General features: G+C 42.2%; 1 protein-coding gene across 8 annotated transcripts in view; it reads left to right on the forward strand.

Moving 5' to 3' along the window:
• LOC122548946 (protein unc-13 homolog B-like) overlaps window positions 1-13,792 on the forward strand; it is a 643,343-nt gene that overhangs the window by 307,872 nt on the left and 321,679 nt on the right. For all 8 annotated transcript variants that reach the window (XM_043687965.1, XM_043687956.1, XM_043687983.1 and 5 more), the window contains one exon: window positions 3,245-3,368. In XM_043687965.1, the coding sequence (XP_043543900.1) occupies window positions 3,287-3,368 (82 nt within the window). In that variant the 5' untranslated portion in view covers window positions 3,245-3,286. The remainder of the gene's footprint in view (window positions 1-3,244; window positions 3,369-13,792) is intronic.

Below are 13,792 nucleotides of genomic sequence, written 5' to 3' on the forward strand. Positions count from 1 at the left end.
CCAAGGATACTGGTGCCCCTCAGGTTCAGGTGTAGACCATCCTGTTTATAGAGGTCCCATCGTCCCCAGAAAGAACCCCAGTTATCCAAAAACCGGAATCCCTCCCTCCTGCACCATCCCTTTAGCCACGCATTTAAGTGTTCTCTTTCCCTATTCCTCGAATCTCTATGACGTGGCACGGGTAACAAACCAGAGACAACAACTGTGTTCGTTCTAACTCTGAGCTTCCAACCTAGCTCCCTGAAAGCCTGTCTCACTTCCTCGGCACTCCTCCTACCTATGTCGTTGGTGCCAATGTGGACCACGACTTCGGGTTGCTCCCCCTCCCCCTCCAGGACCGGGAAAACACGATCAGAGACATCACGTACCCTTGCACCTGGGAGGGAACGTACCAAACGTGAGTCTCTCTCGTTCCCACAAAACCGCCTATCTGTGCCCCGAACTTTCGAGTCCCCAATTACTACTGCTCTGCTCTTCTTCACCCTTCCCTTCTGAGTAACGGGGACAGGCTGCGTGCCAGAGGCCTGAGCCCCGTTACTTGCCCCTGTTAAGTCGTCCCCCCCCCAGTATCCAAAACGGTATACTTGTTCTTGAGGGGGACGGCTGCAGGGGGTCCCTGCACTGTCTGCTTCCTCCCAGTCCCCCTCACTGTCCCCTATCTATCTGCCATCTTTGGAGTTACTACTTCCCTAAAGCTCCGATCTATGATCCCCTCTGCCTCCCGAATGATCCTAAGTTCATCCAACTCCATTTCCAGTTCCCTAATGCGGTCTTGGAGGAGCTGGAGATGGGTGCACTTCCTGCAAGTGTAATCAGCAGGGACGTCCATGGCATCCCTCACCTCAAACATGTTGCAAGAGGAACATTGCACTGCCTTCACTGCCATCCCTCTGAAAGTAACCTTTTATATTAAAAAAACTGGGTCTAAAGAATACAACAAGCAAAATGCAGCACTTACCTACACCACAACGGGTCTTATTATTTAGGTTAGAGGAGGAGGGCGGGTGGGAGGCACCTCCGTAGTGCCTCGGGTTCTTCTCCTGCTCGCTTTTATAGGAAAAAACCTACCCGGCTGCCCCTCCGGTCTTCGTCACTTCCCCCTGCTGCTCCCGCTCTTTCTGTAAAAGAGAGAAAAAAAAACACTGCTGCCCGCTACCGGTCAGTAATTTTAAAACAAAAAGTCTTACCTTAGCTGCTGCTCTCACTCAAAGTGACCGTTTCATTGGTTTTAATATTGTCAAAATACTAATTGAAACTTGATTGGAATTTTGTATGTTGGTGTATAATTTAAACTGATTGGCTGAATTTGAATTTGTTTTTGTATCCAGGCAACACAGCACTTAGTTAGTTGTTTCACCCAAATGTTACATTGTTACCTTGTTCCGGACTCTCTCTGCTTCTCTCAGTCCTTGCTAGCTTTTCAACTCTCTTAAAGGTATAGTACCCCTACATCTTCGTAACAGTACTCCAGCCATTTTCGAAGATCAAGCAAGGGTTTGTAAGAGATGCACTCAAGGGATTCCCTAGTCATCTGTTTGGTTGACTCTGTCTAGCAGTCATCCATTCCCACTCTGCCTTAAGCAAGAGAAAACGGTAGTAAACTTGCAATTCCTTGATATTTCTGGAATTACTATTAATGCAATATTTCCATCTTGCAACTAATATTTGGAAAAGTGTCTGAAATGTTTGTATTTTTCACAAGTGAGTTAAGCATGATTATCATGAAGCGCTTTATATGAACACTGACTTCAGAACATAGAGCTTTTATAAATCCAATAATAAAGAAAGGTATTTTGGGGAAATGGCTACACTTCCAACTGGATTGGTTGCAAGGTATTTTGGGGCATCTGGTGATCATGATGTTGAGTGGACATTGTTGTTATATGCTATCAACAATTGCAAAACAGTAAATTTGTTCTTTGATGATTTTCCCTGCAGGTTAAACCATTGCAATCCTGTCCGGAAATGCAACTAATGTATGTCAAAGCCCAAAAGTGCGCTTTTAGATCACTACCACATTAATGAATATTAGTTGCTGTTTTTCATTGTAACATTTTTGATGTCTTTTGTGTAGTCCAAAAAAGTGTTTTCTACTTCTAAAGTAATAAATAAATTTAGTACTTGAGTTGTATTAATTGAAGGTTAAAATAAATGATGACAGTTACATAGCTCGATCAGTGATAACTATTTTCTGATTTGCAACGTTGGTCTGTCAGAAGTGTCTCTTGAATCTTTGACTAAGAGTTGACTTGATTGCCTTTATTGATTGATAAATGGAAAAAAACATTGTTTTGGGTTAAGTTCCAATTTTTGAAGAAACGCTAAACAGAAGAAGGGTGTCATTTGGAACATAGGATGAGCACTGCCCTTTCAACTCTAGAACTTGAGTCTGAATATATTACAGACTGACAACTGACAGGGAGATTGTCTCCACCTTTTGAGTCGCTCGTTGTTCACAACATAAAATTCAGTTGCAACAGCAGCCTGATGCATTGGAATATTGGAATATTTTTACGTGGGTATCTTCCTGATGAACAGCTTATGCTCAAAATGTCAGTATTCCTGATGAAGAGCTTATGCTCGAAATGTCGAATCTCCTGCTCCTCGGATGCTGCCTGACTAGCTGTTCTTTTCCAGCACCACACTCTTCGACAACGATCTCTAACATCTGCAGTGGTCATGTTCTCCATAAGGAGGGAAATAGCCTCTGAGGCTGAGAACAAGTCCCATTATTTCACAGGGATAGACTCATATTCATTCTCCTGTTGCTTGTGTTTATCTTGACTTGGATGTCATTAATACTGATACTTGGAGTCGAAGTGTCAAGTCATATTGTTGTCCAGAAGGGTCATTCTCCATAATTATCAATAGACGTGCTTGTTGAAAATCATTCAGTAGGTTTATATAGGTTAGAAGTTATAGAATAAAACTTAAATGGTATCAATAATTTTATTAGCCTCTGAAGATGTAATAAATAATTTTAGATGGGATATAGCATTCCATTTTGGCTTTGGTGAGTTTGTTGCACATCAAACAGATCACTTGCTATCCCATTGAGTTGATTGATAGGAAAAGTAGGCAAGACATAAAGCAGTCAGCAGATAACTACTCTTTGTCTTATGCTACCCTTAAAATTGAGAATTCTATGTTTGACCCCGAAATCGGAATCCATTTTGGTCCATCTAAGCTTACAGGCTATAATTTATTTAGGTCTTTTAACTTCCTGTGATTCATGTTTTAATAGGAAGGGCCAGGAGATTGGTCAACATTGGATGCAGAGGTTTTAATGAAGGAAGATGAAATATGTGGAACCAAAAGTCCAACTCCACACAAAATCCTATTAGACACCCGTTTTGAATTGCCTTTTGGTAAGTACCTTACAATCACATTTGGAGTAGGGGAACAAATTGTTCAAAGTACAGTTGACAACTGAATGAGTTTAAAATGCTTAATTCTGAGATTATAAATTGATTTTGTTGTAAATATCTTTTAATCTCTATCATTTTTCCTGTGCATTAAAAATTTTTATGTTGTAAATCCATTTTGAGTAATTTATCGATCTGAACTTTCTTTTCCTGTTGTTTCCTTTCCACCATTCTGTACTACTATGATTTGGTTAGGAATATACTCATGAGTTCAGAAGAACAAGGGAACAATCTTAGAAAATTCTAACAGGAATAGAGGGAAAATGCAGGAAGGTTGGCTGGGGAGTTCAGACCAGAGTCACAGTCCAAGGATATGGGGTAGGCCATACAGGATTGAGAAGAAGAGAAATGTTTTCACCCAGAAAGTGTGAGCCTGTGGACATCTCTGCCATGAAAGGGGAGTTGTTGGTCAAGTGTTATTATTGCCAGACTACTAAACAAGTGACCCAAGTCTTGTTCTAGGAAAACTGGATTTGAATCCCATCATGGGACATGGTAGAATTTGAATTCAATAATTTTTTAAAAAGTCTGGAATTAAGTGTCTAATGACCATAAATCCATTGTTGATTGTTGGAAATGTCCTTTAGAGAAGGAAACTGCTAAATTTTCATGGTCAGGCTTAAGTGTCTCCAGTGGATGACTCAAATTGGTGGTATAATGGACAGTGAAGAAGGTTGGGTATTTAAGATTGTACTTAAGAACATAACAAGAACACAACAGCATAAGAAAGAGGAGCAGGCGTAGGCCATCTGGCCCATTGAACCTGTAGTGCCATTCAATAAATCATTGCGGATCTTTTCGTAGACTCAGCTCCACTTACTTGCCTGCTAATCTTTACTATTCAAAAGTCCATCTTTGCCTTAAAAACATTCAACGAGGTAGCATCAGCTGCTGTACTGGACAGGAAATTCCACAGATTCACAACCCTTTTGATGAAAAGTTTCTCCCCAGATCAGTCCTAAATTTGCTCCCCCTCATTTTGAGGCTATGCCATCCCAGTTCTAGTTTCACCTGCCAGTGGAAGCAACCTCTCTGTTTCTACCTTATTTACTCCCTTCATAATTTTGTAAGTTTCTATAAGATCCCCCAATTCTTCTAAATTCCAACGAGTATAGTCCAAGTTTACTCAATCTCTTCTCATAAACCAATCTTCTCAACCTTCTCCAGAATCAACGTAGTGACCCTCCTCTGCACCGCCACCAATGCCAGTAAGACAGTACTCCAGGTGTGCCCTTACTAATACCCTGTACAGCTGCAGCATAACCTCCCTATGTTTTAAGCTTCACTTCTCCAGCAATGAAGGACAATATTCCATTTACTTTCTTCAATACCTGCTGCACCTGCAAAATAACTTTTCATGATTCATACACAAGGGTACTTAAGTCACTCTGTCCAGCTGTATGTTGCACTATTTGAATAATAGTCCATTTTGCCATTATTCCTAGAAAATGGATGACCTCACATTTATCAAATTTGTATTCCATATGCCAGGCCCTTGCCCCTGTCTATTGCCTTCTGCAGACTTTCAGAGTCATCTGCACACTTTGCTCTGCCACTCAGTTTAGTTTCATTCGTGATCTTTGATTCACTGCACTTGGTCTCCAACTCTATATCGTCTATGTAAAGTGTAAACAATTGTTCCAACACTGATCCCTAAGGCACACCACTAGCCACTGATCACCAATCAGAAAAACACCCATTTATCCCATTCTTGTTTTCTGTTAGTTAACCAATCGTGCTAATACCGAGAAATTACCCGTAATGCGTGCATCCTTATCTTATGCAGTGGCATTTTGTGTGGAATCTTGTCGAATGCCTTTTGAAAATCCAGATACACCATATCTGCCGGTTCCCTATTATCCACCGCGCTTGTAATTCCCTCAAAGAATTCCAGTAAATTAATTAAACATGATTTGCCCTTCATGAACCCATGCTGTGTTAGTCCGATGGGACACTTTCTGTACAGATGTTAAGCTATTTTTTCATTGTTTATAGATTCAAGCATTTTCCCCAGTACATAAGTTAAGCTAACAGGCCTACAGTTACCTGCCTTTTGTTGACTTGCTTTTTTAAACAGTGGCATCACATTTGCTGTTTTTAATCGACTGGAACCACCCCAGAGTCTAGCAAATTTTGGTGAATTACAATGAGTGCACTTGCTTTTCCCTCAGCCATCTCTTTTAGTTCCCTGGGATGCATTCCATCAGGGCCAGGAGACTTGTCTACCTTTAGTCCCATTAGCTTAACTACCTCTTTCATGATGATGATCATTTCTCGGTTCTCACCTGTCATAGCCGCCTTGTCATCAATGACATGTTATCTAAGAGTACAATGTGGTCTGGATCAACTGTGCCAATGGACCAAGGAATGGCAGATGGAATTTAATTTAGATTAATGGGAAGTGTTGCATTTTGGTAAGACAAACCAGGGCAGGACTTACACAATTAAGGGTAGGGCCCTGGGGAGTGTTGTTAAGTAAAGAGATCTTGGAGTGCATGTCAAAAGTTCCTTGAATATGACATCACAGGTAGACAGGGAGGTGAAGAAGGCATTTGGCGCACTTGCCTTCATCGGTCAGAGCATTGAGTGCAGGAATCAGGATGTCTTGTTCCAGATGTACAAGACATTGGTAAGGCCACATTCAGAGTACTGTGTTAAATTCTGGTCTCCCTGTTATAGAAACAATGTCATTAAACTGGAAAGGGTACAGAAGAGTTTTCCAAGGGGACTTACTGAGACTGTATTGGAGTTATAAGGAGAGGCTGGATCAGCTGGGACTTTTTTTCATTGGAGTGTAGGAGGCTGAGGAATGACGTGATCAAGGTCTATAAAATTAGGCGAAGAAATTGGTGAAAAGCCAAGATCTTCTCCCCAGGATAGGGGAGTCCAAAACTAGAGAACATAAGTTTAAGGTAAGAGGAGAAAGATTTAAAAGGGACCTGAGGACCGACATTTTCAAGCTGTCAGAGGAAGTGGTAAAAGCATATACAATTATACCATTTCAAAGATATTGGAGCAGTACATGGAGAGGACAGGTATAGAGACATATGTGGGTCGAGAGTGTGGTGCTGGAAAAGTACAGCAGGTCAGGCACCATCCGAGGAACAGAAGAATTGATCTTCATCAGGCTTATGCTCAAAACGTCGATTCTCATGCTCCTTGGAAGCTGCCTGACCTGCTGTGCTTTTCCAGCACCACACTCCCGACTCTCATCTCCAGCATCTGTAGTCCTCACTTTCTCCATAGAGGCATATGGGCCAAACACAAGAAAATGGGACCAATTCAGTTCAAGAAACTGGGTATGCATGGACAAGTTGAGCCAAAGGCTGTTTCTGTGCTGTATGACTCTGACCCACAGCAATGTGGTTGACTGTTAACTGGCCTCTGGGATGGGCAATAAATGCTGTCTTAGCCAGCAATGCCCTCATCCTGTAAATTAATAAAATTAAAGCAGCTGAGGCCAAAACATTGAATGCTTTCAAGGAGGATTTAGAAGTAGCTCTTGGAGCTAAAGCATCCAAGATGGGGAGAAAGCAAGGACTGAGTTGAATGGTCAGCTGTAATCATTTTAATAGCAGAACAGGCTCCAAGGGCTGAATGGCTTATTCCTACTCCTATTTTCTATGTTTCATTATTTAGTCTCGGCAAAAACGTTAGCTTTGCATTAAACTTGAAAGCAGAATACTCCAGGTGCTGGAAATCTGTAATTAAAAGCAAAATACTGGAAAAGGTCCTGCTCCTCTCTATGGATGTTCAGTGTTCTCAGCATTAGCTTGCAAAAAGTATCCTTATTAAAGTCTTTTGTCAATTGATACATACATCATCACCATACAGTTATATGATCTAAGTCTTTTGTTACAAATCTTATCATGAATAAAAGACAGATTATTGCCTGATTCTATTTATTACATGGATGGATGTAAAGCTTTTAAAAAATGTAGGTGAGTAACTGTTGCTGTTTTGTTATTGTGATTGTATTAAGTGTTCTGTATTTATCTCTGTGGAAAACGTGATACATTTCATGTTGTATGTTCGTTTCCATCAGAAAAGAAAACTTTCAGTGTTGTGTGAATTAATTATTAATGATATTTTGGCAGTTAATATTCTTTGTAAAATTTAATGTCTTGCATGAAAGGTTGATGGTGGGGAGACACTTAAACAAAGAAAAGGTGAGGATTCTGCTACCATCCTGCCTCTGCCATGATTGACTACTTGGTGGGGTGGCCCATCCCACTGACATGTTGAGGTCCATGAGTTGGCATTTATTGTCATTTCATGCCTATTTAAGTGTCTTTAGCTGGAGTCTAAGGGTTTTATAGCATGCAAAGAGGACTTGGAGCCATGCTTGCCATCAAACACCTCTCAACTCTAGTACCATTTTTTAACACTTAGCTTATAGCCTTGCATTCTATGGCACTTGAAGTGATGACATAAACACTACTTAAATTTTGTATTGGTTCTTGCACCCAGCCTTTCAGCAGTGAATTCCGGATATCCATTCCCCTCTGGGTGAAAAAAAGTCTGCCTGAAATCTCTTGCTGTCTGTCTTTACATCTATGCCTCCTGGTTATTGATTCCTCTGCTGAAGGGAAACATTTCTTCCTATCTACCCCTATCTCTGCCCCTCATTTGTTTGGTACACCTCAGTCAGGTTCTCCTTCAACCTTCCCCAAGCTGAGGAAAACAAGCCCAGCCTATCTTGTCCTTCTTCACAGTTGAAACACGATAATTATCTTCTGCACCCTAATGTAATCTTGTCCTTCTCATAGTGTGGTGACCAGAATTGTACACAATTTAGGCTCCAGCTGACGCCTAAATATCTTGTGTAACTCTGCCGCAATCTCCTTTCTCTTGTATTCAGTGCCTTGATTAATAAAATCAAATACTCCATACGCTTACTTGATCATCTTATCCACCTGTTATGTTTCTTTTAAGGATCTTTGGACATGCACACTGAGTCCCACTGATCCTTTTTACTTCTTAGAGTCCTACCATTCTACGTATACTCCCTTGCTGTGTTAAACCTCCCAAAATGCAGCAACTCAAACTTTTCAGGATTAAATTCCAGTTTGCATTGTTCTCCAATCTGATTAGCCCATCTGCATTGTCATGTAATCTATGTCTCCTCACTATTTATCACACATCTAATTTATATCATCTGCGAATTTACGGATGATATCTCCTGTACACTGATGTGTGGATCATTAAAGTTGACTACAAACCTGAAAGGACCCAGCACTAAACCCAGTGATTTAATAGACACAGACACCCAGTCATAAAAACACTTTCAACTATCATTCTATCCCTCCTGACTGAGCCAATTTTAGATTTAATTTGTCACATAGCCCTAAATCCCATGTGCTATTAGCTTCTTAACTGATCTGGCATGCAATACCCTGTCAAAGGCCTTAGTGAATCCATGTAAACAACAACTGCACTGCCATCATCCACATGCCTTGTCAGCTCTTCGAAAAACTGAATCAAACCTGTCAGACATAACGTCCCTCCGAAAAAGACATGCTGACTGTTCTTGCCTCTTAAAATGGAGGTGAATGCAGTGCCTCAGAATCTTTTTGAATAGCTTCATGACCACTGATGACCACTCACTGGCCGAGAGTTACCTGGTTCATCACTACCACACTTCTTGAATAATCCTACTGCATACATTGTCCTCCAGTCCTTTGAGGGGAGGTAATGGCCTAATGGTATTATTGCTAGACTCTGGTAATGTTCTGGGACACGGGTTTGAATCCTGCCATGGCAGATGGTAAAATTTGAATTCAATAAGTATCTGGAATTAGAAGTCTAGTAGTGACCATGAAATCACTCTCGATAATCAGGAAAAACCCATCTGGTTCACCCATGTGCTTTACGGAAGGAAACTGTCATCCTTACCTGGTCTAGCCTACGTGTGACTCTAGACCCACATCAATGTGGTTAACTCTAAACAATTAGGGATGGATTGCAGAGTGAGTTTTTAGAAGATTTGTAGCTCAGGTTGAGGTTCTGGATGTAAGTTTGCTTACTGCGGTGAAAGGTTCGTTTTCAGATGTTTTGTCACCATACTAGGTAGCATTAGTGATAGTGACCTGTTTTCTATTTGTGTTTCGATCTCCTTGGGTTGGTGATGTCATTTTCTGTGATGATATGATTTCCTGTTCTTTTTATCAGAGGGTGGTTCTAACTGACACTGTATCAACAAACACATTAACTTGGACCCCATTTATCACCCTCCCATCCACCCCAGCTTTGTGTCACCTGCAAACTTGGAAATATTACATTATTACATTCAATCTTGTAAGATGCAACTGTACTTCCTGCATGAATGCCTCAGAAAACAGGTATTACCACGATGTGTCAAATACAAACCACATCTCAACATTCCACAAGCCAGGAGAACAGCAGAACAGAACGGCTACAAGCAATGATAAATGGGATGCCCACAACCAACTCCACAAATACAAAAGAGAAATTTCACATGAAAACACTAACGCAACTGACCATGAATGGACAACTATGCTAGAATGAGCCAGCATCATTAAACAAGGGGTAGCACAGTGGCTCTGTGGTTAACACTGCTGCCTCACAGCAACAGGGACCTGGGTTTGATTCCAGCCTTCGATTCTCCCTGTGTCTGTGTGAGTTTCCTCTGGGTGCTCTGGTTTTCTCCCACAGTCGAAAGATGTGCCGGTCAGGTGAATTGGTCATGCTAAATTGCCCATAGTGTTAGGTGCGTAGTCAGCGTGAAATGGGTCTGGGTGGGTTACTCTTCTGAGGGTCGGCATGGCCTGTTTCCACACTGTAGAGAATCTAATCTCATCGAAACAGCTGAACAAAGAATGGACTGGCTGTACAAGAGAAAGTAACCAACCTCACCCACAGCAACGACATGGACAAATCAGAGACCTGTATCAAGAGTCTATCTGACCGACCACTCTCAGACACTGAAAAAGCCGTCCTAGTACGAGGGATGAACTGCAACCACAGGGAGGCAGACAAAAAGGACTTCCTAGGAATCCACCCTTAAAGACAATGGACTGATAGAAGAAACCCAGAAGGCCATCAGACGGTAACACCAACACTTAGCAGAAAGAAACAAAGGAACACCCTTGATACACTTGAAAGGAAAGCTCCGAAAGGACTCAGAAAAGACAAATATTGTAATCCTACCTGTGGACAAACAGCACATGACCGTCATCCTGAACAGAACACAGTATATGGAAAAGGTGAGCACACTAATAACCGAAACCAACACCTATCAACAGGTAACGATGGACTCAACTTCACATTACAGCAACCCTGAGGAACTACACAAAGCAGATGAAATTAATAAGACAGGCTTCCAAAGAATGAAATCAGAATGATCCAATGCACCGTATTCTTATAGATTACCAGAGCTGCACAATCAAGCTCCCTGTCCCCGCCCCGACCAGAGTCTCAGTTCCCAGCGTACCAACACACAGGCTAGCAAAGGAACTGCAATGAAAACTAAAACACCCATTAGACGAAACAACCCAGTCCATCCATGTCGCCCAGGAATTTCTTAACATCATCAAAGACACCAAGATAGAGGACAACACGGTCATGGTTTCCTTCAACGTGACGGTTCTATTCACATCGATAAACACTGGCCTCACTGCTAGACGAACCAGGCATACAAACACTCGACAGCGCCAACTCCATCAGCAAGGAAAGCATCATCAAACTGTTGGACCTGTGCCTCACAACACATTTCACCTTCAACGACAATGTCTACAAATAAATCAGTGGGATGCTTATGGGATCACCAATATGCAGAGGTTAGAAAGAGCAGCCCTTCCCATGATTCAGCCTAAGCTTTGGGTCCACTGTGTAGATGACACCTTTGCCATCACGAAACGCGACAAGCCCAAAGAAACCCATAAACAGTATCTTCACTGGTATAAAATTCATCAAAGGGGAAGAGAACAACAACTGACTCCCCTTCTTAGATGTCAGGATAGAACGAAAAGTCAATGGAGGACTGTAGACCAGTGTTTACAGGAAGGCCACACCCAATGACCAATATTCAACTACAGAAGCAACCATCCCAACACCTTCAAATGGAGCTCCATCAGGACATTATTTAAATGAGCCACAACACACTGCAGCACCCTGGAACTATGAGAAGCCGAGGAGAAACATCTATACAATGTTTTCAGGAACAATGGTTACCTGATAAGCTCAGTTGGCCGATGTCTGCACAACAGACCTAAACAGGAAGATACAATACGCCCAGGGATTCTAGTCACTCTACCATACATCAAACACATTTCAGAGATGACCACCAGACTACTCTGGCCCCTAGGCATCATGGTAGCCCACAAACCTACGACCACACTAAAACAACTACTGAGGATTGATGAGGGCAGAGGGGTGGATGTGATCTATATGGACTTTTAATAAGGCATTCGACAAGTTTCCCCATGGGAGACTGATTAGTGAAGTTAGATCTCATGGAATACAGGGAGAACTAGCCATTTGGATACAGAACTAGCTCAAAGGTTGAAGACAGAGGATGGTGGTGGAGGGTTGTTTTTCAGACTGGAGGCCTGTGACCAGTGGAGTGCCACAAGGATCGGTGCTGGGTCCACTACTTTTTGTCATTTACATAAATGATTTAGATGTGAGCATAAGAGGTATGGTTAGGAAGTTTGCAGATGCCACCAAAATTGGAGGTGTAGTGGACAGCGAAGAAGGTTACCTCAGAATACAACAGGACCTTGATCAGGTGGGCCAATGGGCTGAGAAGTGGCAGATGGAGTTTACTTTAATAAATGCAGGTCCTAGGGAATGTTGTTGAACAAAGAGACCTTGGAGTGCAGGTTCATAGCTCCTTGAAAGTGGAGTCGCAGGTGGTTAGGATAGTGAAGAAGGCTTTTGATATGCTTTCCTTTATTGGTCAGAGTATTAAGTACAGGAGTTGGGAGGTCATGTTGCGGCTGTACAGAACATTGGTTAGGCCACCTTTGGAATATTGCGTGCAATTCTGGTCTCCTTCCTATCAGAAAGATGTTGTGAAACTTGAAAGGGTTCAAAAAAGATTTATAAGGATGTTGCCAGGGTTGGAGGATTTGAGCTATAGGGAGAGGTTGAATAGGCTGGGCTATTTTCCCTTGAACATCGGAGCCTGAGGGGTTACATTATGTAGAGGTTTACAAAATAATGAGGGGCATGGATAGGATAAATAGACCAGATCTTTTCCCTGGGTGGGGGAGTCCAGAACGAGAGGGCATTGGTTTAGGGTGAGAGGAGAAAGAAATAAGAGACCTAAGAGGCAACTTTTTCACAGAGGGTGGTGTGTGTATGAAATGAGCTGCCAGAGGAAGTGGTGGAGGCTGGTACAATTGCAACATTTAAAAGGTATCTGAATGGGTATATGAATAGGAAAGATTTGGAGGGATATGGGCCAGGTGCTGGCAGGTGGGACTAGATTGGGTTGGGATATCTGATCAGCATGGACGGGTTGGACTGAAGGTTCTGTTTCTGTGCTGCACATATCTGTGACTCTATAATTTGAAGGACCCCATACCCACAGCTAACAGAGGAACGTCCTGTTCAAAATACCTTGCAAAGACTGCAACACACATTACATTGGACAAACTGTCAGGAAACTAGCCGCCAAGATACATGCAACTCTCACTGGTACCCATGCACATGGACAAAGAGGGACACTAGTTCCACTGTGACAATACAACCATACTAAGACAGGCCAAATTTAGACACATATGGGAATTTCTAGAAGCCTGATATTCAAACCAGAGCTTCATAAATGGGGTCCAAATCTATATGTATATTAAAGAAACTCTCAAACAGAAATGGAAATGATATCACCCACCACAACAAACCAAGAAACATAAATGGCAAGCAGGACAAAACACAGTGCACCACTAGAGTTCACTGATCACGTTACCTTGGATGGTGACGAAACATGTGAGAACAAACCCACTAGCTCAGAGAGCAAACCGAGGATTTGATCTACAACCTGAGCTACAAATCTTCTCCAAAAATCTCACTTACATTTAGTTCCCTCATCTCAATAATTAATACATATTGTGAAATCCTGGAGTCCAAGCACTGATTCCTCTGGCAACTCACTGTTCACTGCTGGAAATGTGTTGCTGGAAAAGTGCAGCAGGTCAGGCAGCATCCAGGGAACAGGAGAATCGACGTTTCGGGCATAAGCCCTTCTTCAGGAATGAGGAAAGTTTGTCCAGCAGGCTAAGATAAAAGGTAGGGAGGAGGGACTTGGGGGAGGGGTGTCGGAAATGTGATAGGTGGAAAGAGGTCAAGGTGAGGGTGAAAGGTCAGACTGGGGTGGGGACGGAGAGGTCGGGAAGAAGATTGCA

This window comes from Chiloscyllium plagiosum, chromosome 1 (assembly GCF_004010195.1).
Source record: "Chiloscyllium plagiosum isolate BGI_BamShark_2017 chromosome 1, ASM401019v2, whole genome shotgun sequence".
Classification (NCBI taxonomy): domain Eukaryota; kingdom Metazoa; phylum Chordata; class Chondrichthyes; order Orectolobiformes; family Hemiscylliidae; genus Chiloscyllium; species Chiloscyllium plagiosum.